This window comes from Rhagoletis zephyria, unplaced genomic scaffold (genome assembly GCF_001687245.7).
Source record: "Rhagoletis zephyria isolate East Lansing unplaced genomic scaffold, Rhagoletis_zephyria_1.1 Rzeph_scaffold_00521, whole genome shotgun sequence".
Classification (NCBI taxonomy): Eukaryota; Metazoa; Arthropoda; class Insecta; order Diptera; family Tephritidae; genus Rhagoletis; species Rhagoletis zephyria.
The window spans coordinates 166,258-185,924 of NW_016157605.1; the positions used below are offsets into that span (position 1 = coordinate 166,258).

Genomic DNA, 19,667 nt, shown 5'->3' on the forward strand with positions numbered 1-19,667 from the left:
TGTTTAGGCTTGTAAGACACCAAAGTCATTTCGTTATCAAACGCAAACATTGATGATCCATTTGGGCGAGATTTTGATTTCAATAACGCTGACGGTGTTTCTGCTTTATTTTTGCGCAATGTTCCCACGATAGTCAATTTGTATGGATTAGCCTGTAATTTTTTTGCTAAAGGAATACTGGTAAACCAGTTATCCATTGTAACGTTTCGTTGACTTCCATGCAAAGGTTTGGTCAAAGTTTCAACGAAGTAACTGGCTAATGGAGCACCATTGGTTTCAGTGGATTTACCAACACTTCCATTTATTACATATTTTGTCGCTACATCGTATACCATTATAATCTTTATATTTACCATATTTATTTGGTTTTTTTTGGCATATACATGCGGAATGGGCACCTGCCCCGGAAACCTACAAGCTGTTCATCGATTATAACATATGATCCTGGCTTGTAAGACTTTATGCAGTTATTAATGAAGATGTTCCATATCATGGATATTGGAGCAAAAAGAGTTTCCTTCATGCGTACTTCTCTTGTCAATTGATCATCAAACCTTAGGGCGTTTATCAAAAAGCGAAACCTGTTATGGCTCATTGTTGCTTTGTATCTGTCGCCTGTTTAAGTAGTGTCAAACAGAAGCTCTGTGTTGAGATGGCTATTTCTTAAAGCTGCGGACAGAAATATAAGTCCAAGCAAGGCCTTCAGTTCACTTAGTTTTGTATCTGAAACAGTGGAGTCTTTGATTTTATATTTTTCTCGTAGCTGTGCATTTTTTTGTTCGTTCTCAGTAGCACTTTGTTTAGTACTTCGTCGTTAAAAAATAAGCCAAACGTATCGATCGGTTCGATAGCTCCGCTCGCTATAGGCAATGGACCTTGTTTAAGTTTTAGTTCAATAACAGTGTTTAAAAAACATCGTTTTTAATAATATTTACCTGGTCGAATATAAACAACATTCATAGCCATAGTTTTTCCGCTAATACGATGCACTAGATCGCTACTCCAACCATGACCCTTCTTTCCCAAAAGTAAGCATTTGATACATCTTTATTCTCGTTTAATTGCAATTGTACTGATGATGCTGATATATATATTTTTTTTTGCAAGCCAAATTCTGGGCGGACTCCGCGATTTTCATAAATTCCTCTTCAAAAGCCTTTTCCCCGAATTCAGGAGAATAGTCTGGATCATCCAAACTATCGTCACTATTAAAACCTACTTTCTCTTCAATGATGACATCAGTAAAACTTACATCGCTGCCAATATTGTTCAGAAGGGCCTCTATTTCTGCATTCGCAAACCAAAGACTTGAGTTCTCCATTTTTTTCTTTTAATTTCACCTGAAAATCACACGGAACTTAAATTCCATCCACAGATATTTAGACGTTATTAACAAGACCACGTTAAACTTACGTTAAAATTTTTACACGTTATTAGTAACACTACGTTAAATCTACATGCAGACTTGTTTGTAACAACAATCAAAGCAACCGCGAACTGAGAATTGATTAATTACACAGGTCCACAAAAAAAATCGATGAAAGGTTCCTTTGACCAAACCTAGTCTGTTATATATTTTTGGGGTCACTGAACACGAATCTGAAGTCCGTTTTGCTCCATCAGCTCTAGATTTTTTTCTAACCTCAAAAAACATCTCGGATTTTACGTGACAGAGACGTGTTCAGCGACCCTAAAAACTTATAACAGACTAGGTTTGGTCAAAGGAACCTCTCATCGATTTTTTTTTTGTAGACCTGTGTTATTCACTTGTTTATGCAATACTATAACGGGACATTTTATGCGACATACACGTAAAATTTACGTATATTACTTATGCAGGGTTAAGCTGAACATTTGGAAGCACGTATACATAGTCAGCAGTGGCCGAGCGTGCAGAGGAGCGCGCTAGTATTTGTTAGCTTTCAGATGGTGTCGGGTTCGAATGCCGTCAGGCGCCTCCTTATTTTTTTGGAACCATGAAAAAGCGTCTGTGAAGTGCAGAAGGAAAGCGTATTGAATGAAAAAGTTAATAAGAAAAATTTCAGCAAAACAGCCAAAATCGTATCATATCAAAACAATTTTCGGTTCTTGCCTGTACATATATTTCTGCCACACACTGTATCCGAAAATTATACCGGTAAACGGACAAAAATTCGCATTTCATCCCCTTTTTCCCGGTTCCGGTTCCATTTTCGTATTTTTTGCTGGCTGGGTTAATATCTGACAATTTTATTACAAGACAAAATAAACGTATCCGAAAATGATATCGGCAAACGGCCAAAAATCCGCATTTCATCCCCTTTTCCCGTTTCCGGATCCATTTTTGGATTTTTTGCTGGCTGGGTTAATTTCTGGTATTTGTATTACAAGGCAAAATAAAGTGGGATCGACCCTATTAAGCTGGCATTTCAGCGTACTATTTTGTATATATATAAGGAAAATTTGAAAGTTAGGAGGGGGCTCGAGCACCCCCCTGCCCGTACCTGGCTACGCCCATGCTTATGGTGATTTCGTTTCTTCCAACAAATTTTGCCCTTCCACGGTACGAAATTTGTTTGAGTATAACTCAACCCTGTCAAAGGGCATGTTTTTACCTCTTGTCCTTGTCCAGCTCACGTACTTCATAATGTTCAACCATCAGATTTTCAGGGCAACCTTCTCCCCAGGCGAAGCTTGTGACACAATCACACAATTTTATAGGGTTGCCAGATTATATTTGGCGCGAAATCAGTACATTAGACTTTTTCATCAGGAGTTTTCAGTACACTTTTATTCCAAGAGGAATTATGAATGTAAGTAGCAGATAATACTTTGAAACGCCAGAGTACTTTTTTTAATAATATCTTGGTATGGGTAAGGCTTCCTCAAGTGGGCCCGGAATTTACCAAGATTATACTATTATTACCAAGAAAAACAAAACAAAATTTTGTAACGCTAATAATTTCATTGTATAGTTTAATGTTTTTTTAAATCTGCACCCAAAAAATTTGTTTCATTCGGACACTTACTTTCAAAGAAAAATAAAAAATTCCAAAACACTGCAAAAATTTTCAATTGTTTATAAAAAAACAATTTGGAATTTTGCAATAAAATTTACACAGTGTACTTTTCGACTAAAAAACTCGGCGCTGCCTGAATATCATTGAAAAATATTAATCTTGGTAAATTCGGGTTTCACTTGAGGAAGCCTTACCGGTTTATAAATAAAATGTTGTTCATAAAAAATGCAAATGGTATTCATTTTAAAATGAGTATACACATTAACATGTAGTACGAGATACCTTTATAATATTACAGCAGCCAATAAATTATTTTATATACATGACATTTTTTAATAGCAATAATGAGATCATTTCCACTTTCAGTGTTTAAATAGTCAAAGAACTCTAAACGTTATACATATTTTAATATTACTTTTAATTTGAAGTTCACTTTCTAAAATTTTAATTAGAAGTCGGTTTCTCTCTTTTCGCCAGGAAGTAAACTTTATATTTAAGTTAGTTCCTCTCAGGTGCTTCGTTTGAATGTGGTATGGAAAAAACAAAATTACATATTTATTCAAACTGTGGAAAGATACCTCTATTTAAGGACTGCATCCGTATTTCCTCATGGCTTAAATTATTTTTTCAACGCAAAAACTTTGAAAGACTAAGAATTCGCCAAAAAAACTATCTAAATTGAATCAGTAAATTGAGAAAAACGAATTGTAAGTTGTAGGCAAAGCCATTCAATTATTCAAATTTGTTGTTTTTAAACTGAAAGTTATTTTCGAGATAACTAACAACACTCGACAAAAAATGTCAGCCCTCTGGTAGATAATGACCCGCAATATGCCCATAAAATGATTGCTCTTTTGTATTAATTTCTTGCGCATATCAAACATTACCTAAAACATGTCAACTTTATTTAAATTATTTTCTTCTTACTTTTTACAGTAAATTTTGAGAAAGTTCCAACGTTATGTAAAAAACTTAAGCAAATCGTAAAGTATTTTTTTGTGTAAAATAATATTACACAAACAAAATACATGGGCAAAAATTACTGATCACCGAGTTACCGTGTACCAAGCTCGATGGGAAGAGCTCTATTACAAATTTGATTGCTCAGAATTGAAAAATCAGTACAAATTTAAAAAATCTGGACATTACGTACTGATTGAAGGAATGAATAAAATCAGTACGAAAGTTGAAAAATCAGTACTGTACTGATAAAATCAGTACGTCTGGCAACCGTACGATTTTAGCACCGTTTGCCTTTATTTTAGAATCGATCACGAAAAGAGAAAGGAGCATTCAAAAGGCGACAGAAAGAAAACACCATTAGTGTTGTAGCCTTTACAATTGGCTACCATGTACAACTATTTATGTACGCTCTGAACTTGAGCAATTCTTGCGGTTGTTTGAAATTTTAGACATCTACAGAATTCATATTTCTTGAAAATATTTTTAAGATTATTCTAGAATTAATCGATTAATAACACAGCGGTACAAAAAAAAAGTCATGAAATACACCCGAAACAAAACCTAGTGTAGGTTGTAGGTATGGTCAATTTCTGTTTCAGTTATCGTGTACACGGGCGGACAGATATGGCTAAATCGGCCTCTCTTTTCAATCTGAGTAAGGGTTGCTATCATTTATTAAATTAATCGATTATATTTGTCCAATTTACGATTCAATTGTATCGTAGTTTTTTTTCATTAATCGGTTACACGGGGCTACAAAAAAAAAGTAATGAAANAAACCAAAGTAGCGGTTTCGGGAATGCGTCACCTTCAGTTCATTTCACCATGCAAACAAAACCTTGTTTCAGTTGTAGGTATGGTCGAGCACAGCATGAAAATAGGTCCCGTATAGTTCCTGAACCCTCCATTTTTTGTATACCAAAAACCGTTATTTTCGTACTTGATGTATTAATAGTTTGACTATTTTCCGATTTTAAAAATCGAACAAAGGATTTATAGACCTTAAATAAGTAGTCCACTTGCAAACAGCGTTATGTGATTTTATAATAGAAAGCCATTAGTTTGAAAAAATGACTACGACAACAAATAACATTTAAATTGAATCTTTTTTATTATTACCTGATAAATTTTGATAAATAAGAGACTTATAAAATTATAACGTAACATAACATGGCATAAGATAACATTAACAGTCTATACGACCTAAAGCAGTTTTCTAAGTTCATCATAAGATGGATACTTTTGAAAGTTTATAAATAAGTATGATAGCGACTTTTGGAAGAAGAGTTAACATTTGATGCTATTTTTTTCAGAATATAAAAATATTTTTCACGGTGTTGTTAGTGGACATGAAACTAATTTAAATACAGGTACGTAAGCCACCAAAAACTAAAAATTAATACAATTTTACATAGCGCACTTTGCAAGTGGGCTACTCAAATGAAAAATAGATTTTTTGCTTAGGAGTCATTGTATATATCAATTTTGAGTAAATATTGATGAACTCCCTAACCACATTCAAGGCCTTATTTTTGCTTAAATTGCTTAACTTCGAAAATTTGTATGTACTTGCATTGGATCAGGTATCAATTTATTGAAAATAAATGTTCTTTTAGATAAATACCAGATATTTGGTAACTTTCGTAGGCATTTTTTAAATTAGCGATGATCAAAGTTCAAAAAATATTGTAAATTTTTTTTTTTTAAATAAGCTTTTATTTGACATGTACAATCAAAGGAATAAAATAAAGTAGTGTAAAAGGAGATTTTTAGCAAGAAAATTCTGTTAAAACTGCACTAAAATGAATAAAATAAAATAAGTTAATCTTTCTTTAAAGTTACTAAAAGGCAAATAGTGAAAGAAGTTACTCAAACTCTAATGAAAACTACTAACAATTTGTACTGATTTACTTCGTTTTTAAATAAGTTTGTCGCGCGAAGAGCGAACCGGCATTATAACATATACATATACCTAACAAATTATGCATGTACGCTGATCAGATTTATGTCCTGTAACACAAAATTATTTGATTAACAAATTTTTGCGTAGAACGCTGAAACCGAATCGCAAACGCACCGCAGAGAGTTTCACACAGTCAAACGACATGCATATATTTAACATTGTGTCTGCAACGTCGGTAACGATGTTTTACTGGAGATTAGCGTTGACCAGAGATGGTGAAAACGGCCCTAAGGTTCGTACAATATCCGATTAACACAAACCAGAGGTAAAGTGACGTTTAACTGGGAGGTAGTGATAACCAGACATTGCAAAAATGGCCCTAAGGGTTGTTTTCGCTATCTCTGGTTAACACTAACCTCCAGTTAAACTCATAGCATAGTTATATGCATAGCAGTAGCGCTCTATGAGCAAACAGCTTCGTAATTCGTAGCTACATTACGAAAAACTAAAAATCGACATGCTGCAACCCTTGCGGAAAACTGTGCAGCATTACCAGCTATCAGTTGTTTTTCGGAGTCAGCTGTATAAAGGGAAACAAAGTGGAAAGGTTATAAAAAAACACTCATCATGTGCTTGTTTATAGTAAAATTGGTTGATTTGACATATTTTGAGGAAAATTTTGGATTCTGATGCATTTGCAATTATAGCAGCGGAGTAAGAGCCCCCTATGGCAATGGATTCACATATGCCTATGCCTGAAGAACTGGTTCTCAATCCAGTTAATGCAATAACAGCTTCTTCCAAGCCATTGAAAATATGCATTTTGTTAGGTCCACATGATGGGTATCTTTGCGCAGAACACATCGAAATTACCAAAAAAAGCGCATGGTTCAAACCGAATTTATTAATAAACTAGAGCTCGGAAAGTTAAAGTTTAATTCTTTTACTACACGTGTATGTTAAAGTTTTTAGGTTCGAGTGATGCGTTTGGATACAATAATCCAAAATCATTGTACCAATAACTAAACTGTATCCAAGTTTCTTTGTTTGTTCGTTCATATAAAGCAGTGGATAAATTTTATGTAGTATATGCGAAAGGCAAATGTATATGTTTAAAAGAGTACCACTAATATTTCCCGCAAACACATCGATTTTCATCGTTTTGCTTAAGTTTTATCCCGCTTCCAACACAGAATTGTTTTCGTACAAAATTACGCAAAATAACTGTCAATTTCTTGCTCGTTCGTTTTTAGGCATGGCATTGTTACCAATTTCGAAAGTTCGAAGAAATGATACGGATTGCAGCATACCATTTCTACGATTCGTACAAATACGAAGTGTTGCAGAATACGGGTGGTAAATTCTATTTTAACTGAAGCATTTTCACCTAAGCTAAGCCTTTTGACCACTTTGGTATGTTAATTATAGGAAGAAAATTTTTTTGTTTTACGTTTTCCTTTAACATCCCATGGCACACGACTATGTAGCATTATCCACATCGTCTTAACAGCATTCAGAAGAAGCACATCGTACTAACTGACATTTTTTCGCCTGCGGGATAGTAGAAGTACCTACATATGTATGTACACTTTTAAGATGCATGCATGTGAATTATTCGCGGCTTTTATTGTATCTCTGTATTTCACTAACTCCCTGTGTGAAGAAACCAAATATGTAATGTAATTCTTAACAGAAGTGCCTAAAACTTAACAGTTTGGCAATGTTAAACACAGTTAAAGATAATTTCCGGCATTTCTCTTACTAGCGCCTGAAACTATACTTATTATTTGATGTATTGTGGAACGATTTTCCGTCATCCCTTGGCAAATTTTCGAAAAATGACACTGAAGATGGCACAACGCCGAAACCGGTTTGTCTCCAAAACAAATTTGACAAGGGATGACGGAAAATCGTTCCACAATACATCATACTCTTACCCTGTCGGAAACACAAACAACCAAAAAGAACTTATTATTTACTACGGCCGGCAGCTTTAACAAATTTATAGCGTTTTTACGTTCTTTGGCAAATTAGCTAGCCATACATTTTACTATGTTATGACCGCCTTTGTATCAAGCCCCCTGGACGATGTAGGGAATTCATTAATATTTTAAATTGCATTGTCATCGTTATTGGAACTATGCTGAAAATTTCAAGTCTCTACCTTGACGGGAAGTTAGTTTAAAATCGATTGGAAATTTCCGCGGGATGACCAAGTTAAATAAAAGCTTGTAAAAAAAAGAAGAAAAATAGGGGCTCATTAAAATTTAACCGATGAAAACTCCCAACAAGCTATATATAATAATATATAACAATATATTGCTATATATCGTTTCAAAGGTTTATAAATCCTCTTTTCAACACTTGTCCGAGTTTGAAAATCGGATGGAAAATTGTCAAGCTATTAATAGATAACTACATCAAGAACGAGAATAACGGGTTTTTCGGTATAAAAAACTGGAGGGTTCAGCAAATATACGGGACCTATTTTCATGTTGTACTCGACCATACCTACAACTTAAACTAGGTTTTGTTTCAGGTGTATTTCATGACCTTTTTTTTGTAGCACCGTGTAATCGATTAATGAAAAGCAAAACTACGATACTATTGAATCGCAACTTGGACAAAAATAATCGATTAATTTAATCAAATGATAGCAGCCCCTACTCTGAATGAAAATAGAAGCCGAATTGGCCATGTCTGCCCGTCGTGTACACGATAATTTAAACCGAAATTGGGATATCTCAACGAAATTTGGTTAAAAGGTTGTTCTTCATCCAAGATAAGTTAATATTGAAAACTGGCGAAACCTGGCGACAAGCGCAACTTTTCTTGTTTTGATATTTCTATTGTACGGGTTGTTGTGACCACGATTGAGAGAAATAGAGATTGCGCCCATCGTGGTACCGCTAATCCGCTCTTTGTGATTTTGACAGAATCAGCTGTGTGCATGACGTCATCTTGGTGCAATTGTTGATTGTGAGCATACGAAAAAACCAAATAACAATTTTAATATGTGTGCGTTAATATTTCTGCGTGGTTTTAAACAATTATTGAGACATAACAAAGCAAAAGGAAATGTGCAGTGGCAAAGTGTAATATCGAAAACAAAAGGAAGGCGTGCGATATAAGTTTTTTTTTCGTTTCCTACGGACGCAAGCTTCGCGAAAGAGTGGAAGCAGTTCTGCCGGCTAGGAGATGCATTAAACACCAAATCGAGCTATGTGCTATGTGTGTGAGCTATTAGCTTCTACATGGAAATATGTATGTTTGCCTTTCCTTGGTGAATTTTAATATATATATTTTCATGGTGAATGGAGACAGTGCTGGTTTAGTTTGCTGTCAATGGGTGCGTTTATAAGACGTAGCTGTTTAGCTCAACTGCTACGAAACTGCTGGCAACTGTTGGACCCAACAATTACGTCTTAGAAACGGCTTGATGAATATGCTGCCAAATGAACAGCTGATAAATGTAAACAAATGAAATAGCAATAAATAGAGATAGTTGCGCCAATAGTATTTATAATTCAACGCTGAGCTGAGTATTAGTATAAAATATTTTAGATACTTTATAATACCAGTAATATAAAATAGAATAAATTTGTTTGCAACTGCCACCTAACAAAGCGGCGTTAAATTTAATACAAGCGGCGTAAGTCTTTACGATCAGCTGTTTAGGCTAAGCCCAACACGTTGAGTTCAGGTAGCATAAAAATTTTCCGCTTGAAAAAATGGCGTAAAGTTGCCAACTGTTGAGCTGAGCGGAACTACTCAACTGTGCGTTTCGAAGACAAACACTCAACAGTTTAACAACAGCTACGTCTTAGAAACGCGCCCAATGACATACATAGTACAAAGCAGTTTCTACAGTATATACATACATAAACTTCACTACCTTCTTATTTTTGTTAGTACCTGATTCTTTTTAGTGCTGATATGAGCCAATGCAACAGTGGGTAAAGTCGCCAGTCACTAATTCATGTGGCATCTCACCGCGCTGTTACGTACCTAATATATAACCGTGGCCATTTTATAACACATTTAAAAGTTCAGCTTGAATTATGTTTTACTTTCATAAAATATTTGTTTGCAAAAAAGCCACACTCACACATCCTCTCGGATATGGTACAAAACTCGTCAATTCAAAGCTGTGGTGTTTGTAGTAGTAGTCTACCGTCGACAAATATAAATTTGCAGTCTGCATGGCTTTTTACAATGTATGCTTTGTGGCGAGTCCAAAATCACTTTGCTGCACACCTTCCTTTTGGTCTAGATGAAATTGCAAACATTGTTAATACATGCATTTTTTCAACAACCTACATGTGCTAAAACTCGTACATACCTAAAGGGCTACATTGTCCAGAATTATTGCTACGCGTTCCTAATGAATTAATCTTGGTATGTTTATTAATTCCTGCAAAATTGGACCATTTGATATTAATATTAATACATTTTTCGGCATTGTTTACATATTTTTCTCTGCGTTTTGGCATTTCTCTCTCGCAATTAGGGTTGCCAGACGTACTGCTTTTGGGAGTAAACGTACACATTTTTATTGCCTTGTACTCCCTTATACTCCCAAAAAAATATCTGGAAATGTACTCCTTTTTTAGTTTCGTACTTCTTTTGTACTCCTTTTTCCGTCTATTAATTTTTATCATATATGTACAGGGTGTAAAATAATAACTGTCGCTGAGGTTTTTTTTGAAAAATAAAAGGGTCCTTTATAGATTTTGCGAAAAAAGTATTTTATTGCAAATTTTCTAAAGATTTTATTTAAATTTAATTAATTAGTTTTTAAATGTTTACCTTTATTTGGTTTTACCAGCGGTAAACACTTTAAGAGAAAAGCGCAAGCGGCTACTTTATTTCATATCTCCTGTAACCATAGGCTATTCGATTCCTTTATACTCCTCCTTTTGTCCAACACATGGCATCTTTATTTCAACATATGGTTACTTTATTTCATATCTTCTGTAACCATAGGCTAATTTCCCCCATTTTAGTCCTTTATACTCCTCCTTTTGTCCAACATATGGCATCATACTCAGAAATGGAATACACTCGGAACCAGGGCCGTCGAGAGAAAACTCGGGCCCGGACTGAAAAATCACGGGCCCCTGTACATAAAGTGTATTAATTTAAAAGCACATTATCAATAGAGAGTTTTCCATGTAGGGTTTCTTTGTCGACGGACCTGCTCGGAACTGGTGACTAGGAGGCCATTCATGCGACCAACCCTATAGGTACAGTTTTATTTTTTTATATTTTTTTTTATACAGTCTAAAAAAAAAATACACCTGAAAAAGTCATGTACTTATCTCCCAAAGCTGGAAAATGCAAATACGGATTAAAGTTAAGAGTATTTTACGCCCTGTACTTTGCCATTCATATTGTGGCGAACATCGTTCCACAATACACCACACTTCTAAGTAAGCAAAGTTAAATGTGATTTATGTGTGTGTAATAAGCATGGTCGTAGACAGGTAGGTGCAGGGCACTCGGGTATAAAAATCAGAAAAATAATAAATTATAAGGCTTAAAAAATTTCCATACATTCAGGAATTGTCTGGAATTCTTTTGTAGAATTTAGTTATTTATTTTTAACATTTATTGTTGCTTTGAAAAGGATATCCAAGATATCTTTGTTTGTTTGTTCCTAATTAATGAAAACCATCTAAACAGTAGTGAAGAACCAGACATATTAAGTAAAAGATGCGTTCATTGTATCCTAGGGGAAGAAATTAAGCACTTTTTCTTACACTCTCTAAAATACTTCTATTGCCGATACGAGGTTAAGGCAGAAACGGGACGAAATGTCCCGTGCGACGGTGATTTGATTTAAATTTTAAATAATATATAAATCCTCTTTTGGATAAAATCAAAGTTTTAAGACACTTCAATGCTGGAGATTTTTAAATTAGTCAAATTGAAATAATGCCCCCGGTTTTTTTGTCCCATGCGAATGCCTTAGTTTTTTGCAATTACCTTGCAACGAAAACTTGCCCAAAATCAAGTTTAGCACCAATTACACACTAGGGAGGCAAAAATATCACAGCTAAACGACCAAACACACAAACTTAATTTTGGCCTCTATATGTTATAGTGAACCAATTTCGATGATTTTCATAAATAGTTAAGGTAATACCGAAAAACTGTCACGTGCCAAATTTTAGTAGAATAACTTTAAAACTGAAGGAATTATTACCAAAAATGTTAAAATTAGCTCATTTTTAAGTACCGTTATCTCAAAAACTGGAGCTTATCTGGAAAAACGCGGGGCACCATTAAATTAAGATGATCCCAATTAAGAAAGATCAGCTATCAAAACCTTTGCTCAGAAAAACAGTTCAAAACCTGAGCACAGTGTTATAAGCGACGAAAATTTCACCGTAAGAGTTCTAAAACTTCCCTCCTAAATATCTCAAAATTTTGACGTGATACGGATTTTCTGAAAACGGCATCGCAATCTAGGGGCCAAAATTAAGTTTACGTGTTTGGTCGTTGAGCTGTGATATTTCAAAAGTTTAAAATTTACCTACAGGGCCTATTACGATGGTCAAGTTCCAGATGATGGAAATTCCCTTATTTAGGCTATATCGCGTTGATTATTTTCTATTTGAAATGTGTTTATATTTAATAATTGATATTTGTCTTTGCTTAATTAATATGTGAATGCTAAGCTCAAATTTTTTTTTCAGGATTATCCACCACAACTCGACTTTACAACGCCTCCATTACCCATGACTCAACTTCATCCTATATCGCAAGCATCTATTATTAGTGGTAACGCTTTGATTGGGTCTATTGGTGGTGGAAGTGGCACACTTCGCCGAGGTATAATGCGAGGAATCGTGGGTATGCCACCCCCTGACGTTACTCAGCTTACAAGTACGAGTATGGCTGGTACAAGTAACATCCAAATGCTTCATGAGTTGCATCCAATAAATATCTCGAATAATTCCTGTTCTACGCAAACAACAAGCATAACAGGTAACGGAAGCATGATGTCAACTATCCCAAGCAGTACTACCAAACAACCTCAAAGCATTCTTAAGGATCCAAACAGAAGTAAACCGCAACAGCAACTTTTAAGTGCTAACCTTGTTGGTGTGGGTGTGCCCACAGCTTCTGGTAGCCTTCAAATTCTGAATATTCCCACGTCTGCAGGCATCAGTGGAAATCTACTAATGACCACCAACGGAACTTATGATCCAGCAAATCTTAGTACTTTTAACGCTACCACAGGTACGGGTTTGGCTTACACTGATGCTGATGGCCATTTGGTATAGCTGTAGGAGTACACGGGGTCACCGATGGAAGCTGCGATAGCCTTAATCAATGCCTCTTTGGCTCCCGCTGCTACCATTATCAACTCGAATACTACACGCTACTGAAAAACAAATAATACTCGTACAATTGAGCAGGTCAAAGTGAGCAAATATTTCAGAAAATAGTTTAAATAGCCAAGAGAAAAAGATACTGAGTTTACTTCTAAGGTTAGCTTTAAGATTAAATTAAGATTAGTGGGCATCAATCTTAACGACCTGATGCTGTATGCTGTATAGCAAGTACCAAATTAATTATCATTTTACATTTGCCGGATCTAAAAGTGCAACTCTTCTAGTTTTCTTTTTGACAAAATACTTATTTTTTATTTTTTTTTCTCTAGAGAAAAGGTAGACTACATACATAAAATAAAGGCTGCATTTCTTTATTCATTCTGACGTTTGGAATAAACTTTTTTGTTTACTTATTCTTTAGAACGGTTCTAATGATATGTTAACGTATATTTCAAACGCATTCTGTTTATACTGGCTGTGAAATGGGATTATCTGGAATGTATAAAGAAACGCAGCCAAAGAGTTGAGTCTATATATATATACCAGTGTCGCTAACAGAAATACGGTAAAATTATGCATATGCCATTTTATTATACATATTAATTGAATATTTTCAATGTAATTTATAATATGCTCATAGAAATTCAACAGTGCATAATGCATACAAATTGTATGCACATTTTTCGATTCGGCTCGTTTTTCGCTAGGCCATTTATCGCTTAGCAAGAATTATATTAATTTAAAATTTTCATAGTAATTCATCAGAGCTGCTTAGCTCCAAATAGAGTGATATGAGTGCATCCAAATAAAAACGGAAATATTAGAAGAATTTTCAATTGTACATTAGTTACACGGTGTTACAAAATAAAAAAAATGCGCGAACTTTTTAAGTGACCTAGTACAGGTCGTAGAGCTGGCAGTAATTCACGAAACTATTTTCAAAATTTTTCTAACACCCTTAAATTCTCAACTTATTCTTAAAAAACCATTTTCGCATGACTTGCGACACTAAAAAATTTTCAGTTTGGTTATTTTTTAATAAATTTTAAGTTTTTATATGGCTTAAGAAAGAAGAATATTTGTACTAAATATTCTCTCCGAAGTAATAAATAAAGGATACTATTTTCTTTGGAATTTTGGCAAAAAATGTTTTAGAAGTGGAAAAAATTATAAAAATTGGTGTAAATTTTGAATTTTTCCAAAAATTTTCCAAATATTTACAATTTCATCACAAAACTTATTATTTTAAAGAGCATGAATATTCTTCTTTCCAAGGTCTTCTAAAAACTAAAAATTGGGTAAGAATTAGCCGAGCTGAAAATTTTTTGCACGAGAATTCCTGTAAAAATGCNTTGGTGTAAATTTTGAATTTTTCCAAAAATTTTCCAAATATTTACAATTTTATCACAAAACTTATTATTTTAAAGAGCATGAATATTCTTCTTTCCAAGGTCTTCTAAAAACTAAAAATTGGGTAAGAATTAGCCGAGCTGAAAATTTTTTGCACGAGAATTCCTGTAAAAATGCTTTTTTTTAGAATAAGCCGATAATTTGAGGATGTTAGAAAAATTATAGACACACTTTCTTGAACGACCTGTACTAGGTCACTCAAAAAGTTCATGGTCAATGTAACACTGAGTAATTCAAAACATTGTTTATATATGCGCTTATGAGAAATACATATCGTCGTTTAAAGTACAAAACCGCGTATCGTCATTCTGCAAAACCGCGTAACTGACATTAGCTGCCAAAAATTGGATTTGCTCACACAGGCTTTTGGCCCAATCCTTTTCCATTCGTCCTGAAATATACTAGCCAGAAATGCGATTTCTTTATAAAAACGAGAATAATTTTGAAATATGAATGTTTTTACTCTCTAGAAAATTATTTATGCAACCTCACATACACGGTTTTGCATTATCATGATACGCGATTTTGCATTTTCCTGATACGCGGTTTTGTACTTTAAACGACGAGATATTCTCATGTATGACAATTCTGTTCTTGATTTCTCCGGATTGATTTAGGGGTTTCCTTTATTAACAAAATTTTTTGGTAGATATATATGGGCAAATCTAAAAAACAGGTAACCTTTGTGTTATTTACCCTTTACTTTCATTGTTGTTAACTATATCAAGCTGGTTTCTTTTGGATATAATTCATAGACGTATACTTGAAGCCTCACAAAAACGTTTAATCAATTTGTTGCATAACTTTTGAGCTATAGATCTTTTAATTTAGAAAAATATTAAGAATAAGTGAATTTTTTTAAGTAATTTTTAATAGGTGAAAAATTAATTATGTCATAACTTTTGAAGCACACCATATACTGGTTTGAAATTTTATGTGCAATTAGTACTTATGTATGTGTACACTTCATATGTAGTTGATAACTAAAGTGTGCTTTAAAAAATAACTAAATGGCAAGTAACGAAAAGTGTGTAACTCTACTTTTCACAATTGTTTAAAATTTTCGGTTTATCGCGTATAGTTTTTGAGGCATTTCATTTTAAGTATGCATTGCATTATACAAGAATACGAATTACGAATAATTTGACTCATCTTAACTGAAGGCACATTTGAAAAATACGTCGAAACGATCTAAATTTTTTTGTAACTACTAGTCCTTATAATGTTACGTATACCTATAAAAAACTTCAAAAGAAATTTTCTCTAGAAGTCTGCAAAAACCCTGATTTAATGATGCTTCTTCTTGTAGTCACAATATTTCGTGCGTGGTATCAAATCAACTTTTTTCGGCAAAGGGTCTGATTGTTGCTCTTAGCGTTTTCCTTTCTCGAAATAATGTTGTATTTATTCTGCTCTGCGTCAGGGCTGTCAAGATTTCGTGATCTTTTCTCAACATCTTTACATGCCTATTGCACGCTCTTTGCACTCTGATAACTTTGCCATATGAGAAGGTGACTTTTTTCTGGAAAAGAAAACGCCATTAATTGGAGCCTTCTGAATTCAATGGCGTCCTCAGTTTTGCCCGATCAGCTCCACAATTGTGTGCAAAATTTTAGTAAAATAACTTTGAAACTAAGGGAGTTATTTATAAATAATTAAAATTTATTCAAATTTTCAACTACCGTTATCTCGAAAACCAATCATGTAAAATGAGGTATGCAATTGAATTTAGAACGTCCCAATTAAGTGAGTTCAACTTTCAAAATCTTTGCTCAAAATTTACCACTTGCACAGCGTAATTTGAACTCATCTTATTCTTTTGTTTTCTATTTCAGCACTTGATGAAAATGAATTACACTTATATTTTCCGATTTATTAAGAGACTACGAACATAATCATATATTAAACATAGGTGTGCCCACAAATTAAAAATTTAACTTTTTGTTTTGAAAGTGTACCTGTTTTTGAGATTTGCCCTTATCCTAAAATTAAGCGATTTGTTTCTCCCATCAAGCGTTCTTTTAAACAATGTTCGTGGTATTGCCTGGATGCATTCTATTCTTGTTTTTTAACGAAAATAAATTCAATCGTTAACGCTGAAGCTGTAGCATGCATTTAGGCACTATATGTTAATAGTGAGCTGGCAATGGCATGCAACAACAAATTTTCGTTGATTTATTTTGTTTATATGTTAACGATTGATGATTTATTTGGTTTCAACGTTAATGATTGAGTTTTGTTTCGTTACTTTAGCTCTGAAACGTAACGAAATTATTTTGATAAAATATATTTGCGCATCAACAGAACGAAATCGATTCATATATGTAGTTTGTTGAGCATATTTGATAAGAATAATTTCACTCTCCTTAAAGTTCCAAGAAACAATTGCGCTTGATCCCACTTTATCAAATGCCAACCAAATTCGACATGAATCTTTCAGGATAAGTGTGTTTCACATTCTTTAAATAGATACATATACTTACATATGCATATGTGCATTAGGCAGATCGAAAAATACACAGAAAAATCACCTTTTTACGAATTTGGGGGTGGCACAAAAAATTAGATCGCCATTTTCTACATTGAAATCGATTGCTATTTAATCGCCCATGTATAATGTTGTATTTATTCTGCCTGCGTCAGGGCTGTCAAGATTTCGGATCTTTTGCTCAACATCTTTACATGCCTATTGCACGCTCTTTGCACTCTGATAATTTTGCCATATGAGAAGGTGACTTTTTTCTGGAAAAGAAAACGCCATTAATTGGAGCCTTCTGAATTCAATGGCGTCCTCAGTTTTGCCCGATCAGCTCCACAATTGTGTGCAAAATTTTAGTAAATAACTTTGAAACTAAGGGAGTTATTTATAAATAATTAAAATTTATTCAAATTTTCAACTACCGTTATCTCGAAAACCAATCATGTAAAATGAGGTATGCAATTGAATTTAGAACGTCCCAATTAAGTGACAGTCAACTTTCAAAATCTTTGCTCAAAATTTACGCTGACAGCGTAATGTCAATGAATAGTCATTGACTTTTTTTATTTCCCACCCTGGTGCGAAATAAAGTCAATTGACTTTATTACCTTTTCAAAAAACGAAATAAAGTCAACAAAAATTTGGAAATAAAGTCATTGACGCTATTTCCTCATTCAAATGGAAATAGGTCAACAATGCTTAAAGTATGTCAATTCATAGACAAAAATGTTGTTCTTACAATAAACATTGCCCCGTAAGTGTTGTTTTTTAATAGATGAATAAGGTTATTGCCTAATCCTCAGTGTTGTGATATTAATCCATACACAATCATGAACTACCACCAATTGATTTTATTAAAAAAATTTAAATTACGAATATGTAAAAACAAGATGCGAAAAACTAAACGCCTGCGCACAGCTGGAATACGATAAATATTTGAAGAAAGAGTGTAGAAATGATCCATAACTTGCAAAACATGTTTCGTTTCCACAAAAATAAAGAGAACACTATTAAATTGAAGAAACAGTCCATGTCCAAAAACCCGGAGGAACACTGAAAGAATTCTGTGTTTTAAATTAGCATATTTTGAACGAATTCGGAATGTCTAAGGTGGAAAAGGAACCAACCTTTCTATAAGGAAACAATTATAGAAAAAGAATTTTCTTACACTGTATTCATGTCTCCGCCAGCAATTTCTGACGACATCATTTAAAAGCAGCTAAGGAGAATGACGACACTATTTATTAGATGGCACATTCAACGAGCCAATATGCCAAAATGCGGGTATAAACAATTATTGATTATTTAATATCGGAACCGAGATCATATAAGTTAATTGATTGGTTTTCACACACTTTTGAAACACAAATTATATGTTTTTTTACTGCAGACAAGTTGTTGCCCCAAAACACAGCAGAAATCTTCCAATCAGGGCTGCCAACTATCCTTAGTTATGAGGTGCCATATTGAGGATAAAAAAAGTGCCAAAATGTGCCAAATAGAAAAATAAAAGTGTCAAAAATGGTGTCATTCCTTTTAATCATTCACATTTAGCAATAAAATAAGCTAAATTTTCCAAACAAAAGTGCAATGATAAAATAAGATAAACCAGTTGAATAGCCTTTATAAATTACAAAATTTTAGTTGAGAAAAAGAAGTGCACGCAAAGGATTTCACAAAAATGTATTGAAAGTTATTTTTTTTACAAAAGTGCCATTTTGGCACTTTGTGCCAAATTGAAAAATTAAGTGCCATTTGAAGTAAAATAGGGACAAATGGCACGGTTTGAGCGAAGTTGGCATCCCTGCTTCCAATAACTTACAAATATAAAAAGGTGAAATATCGAGGGCTTGAATTTATTAATACCCTCTATCTGCAATTTGCACAAAAAATAATTTGTGATTTTAGAAACCATCTGGGACTTATTACCTGTCGTTATATAAGGTAACATTAATATCACTGATGACAGTTAAAGCTTAGGTGGATTTTTATATCAGAATCTCACCTTTGTGAAAAGTGTGCAGATAGAGGGTATTATTATTGAATATAAGCCCTCGATGTTTAAAATATATAAAAATTTTATTTCAACGTATACAAAAAATAAATCTACCTGCGTTACAGCACGGCGGGAGACGGGGAAGGGGGGGCCGGAGGCCGCGGCGTAGCGTGACGTGGTGTGCGCGCCGGTCGCGAGGGGTACGCGGGGCGCGGGCGCGAACGCGGCACGCGCGGTGTGGCGCGCTAACGCGGGTCGCCGCGAAGCTAAGCAAATTTAATGTTTGAAAGAGAAATAATGTCAATGGATTTTATTTCGTTTTTAAAAAGGTAATAATGTCAATTGACTTTATTTCGCACCAGGGTGGGAAATAAAGTCAATTGACCTTATTTCCGTTGATCTTATTACCTGTCACCAAATTTACCACTTGCACAGCGTAATTTGAACTCATCTTATTCTTTTGTTTTCTATTTCAGCACTTGATGAAAATTAATTACACTTATATTTTCCGATTTATTAAGAGACTACGATCATAATCATATATTAAACATAGGTGTGCCCACAAATTAAAAAA

The 19,667-nt window shown here is 34.1% G+C and overlaps 1 protein-coding gene across 1 annotated transcript in view; it reads left to right on the forward strand.

Annotated features, from left to right (window-relative positions):
* Window positions 1–13,567, forward strand: part of sns (nephrin adhesion molecule sticks and stones) — a gene marked incomplete at its 5' end in the record, with an annotated part of 174,548 nt that extends 160,981 nt beyond the window's left edge. Inside the window, one exon of the mRNA XM_017612297.1 lies at window positions 12,567–13,567. Within this exon, the coding sequence (XP_017467786.1) occupies window positions 12,567–13,157 (591 nt within the window). The remainder of the gene's footprint in view (window positions 1–12,566) is intronic.
* Window positions 13,568–19,667: the final 6,100 nt, after the last annotated feature.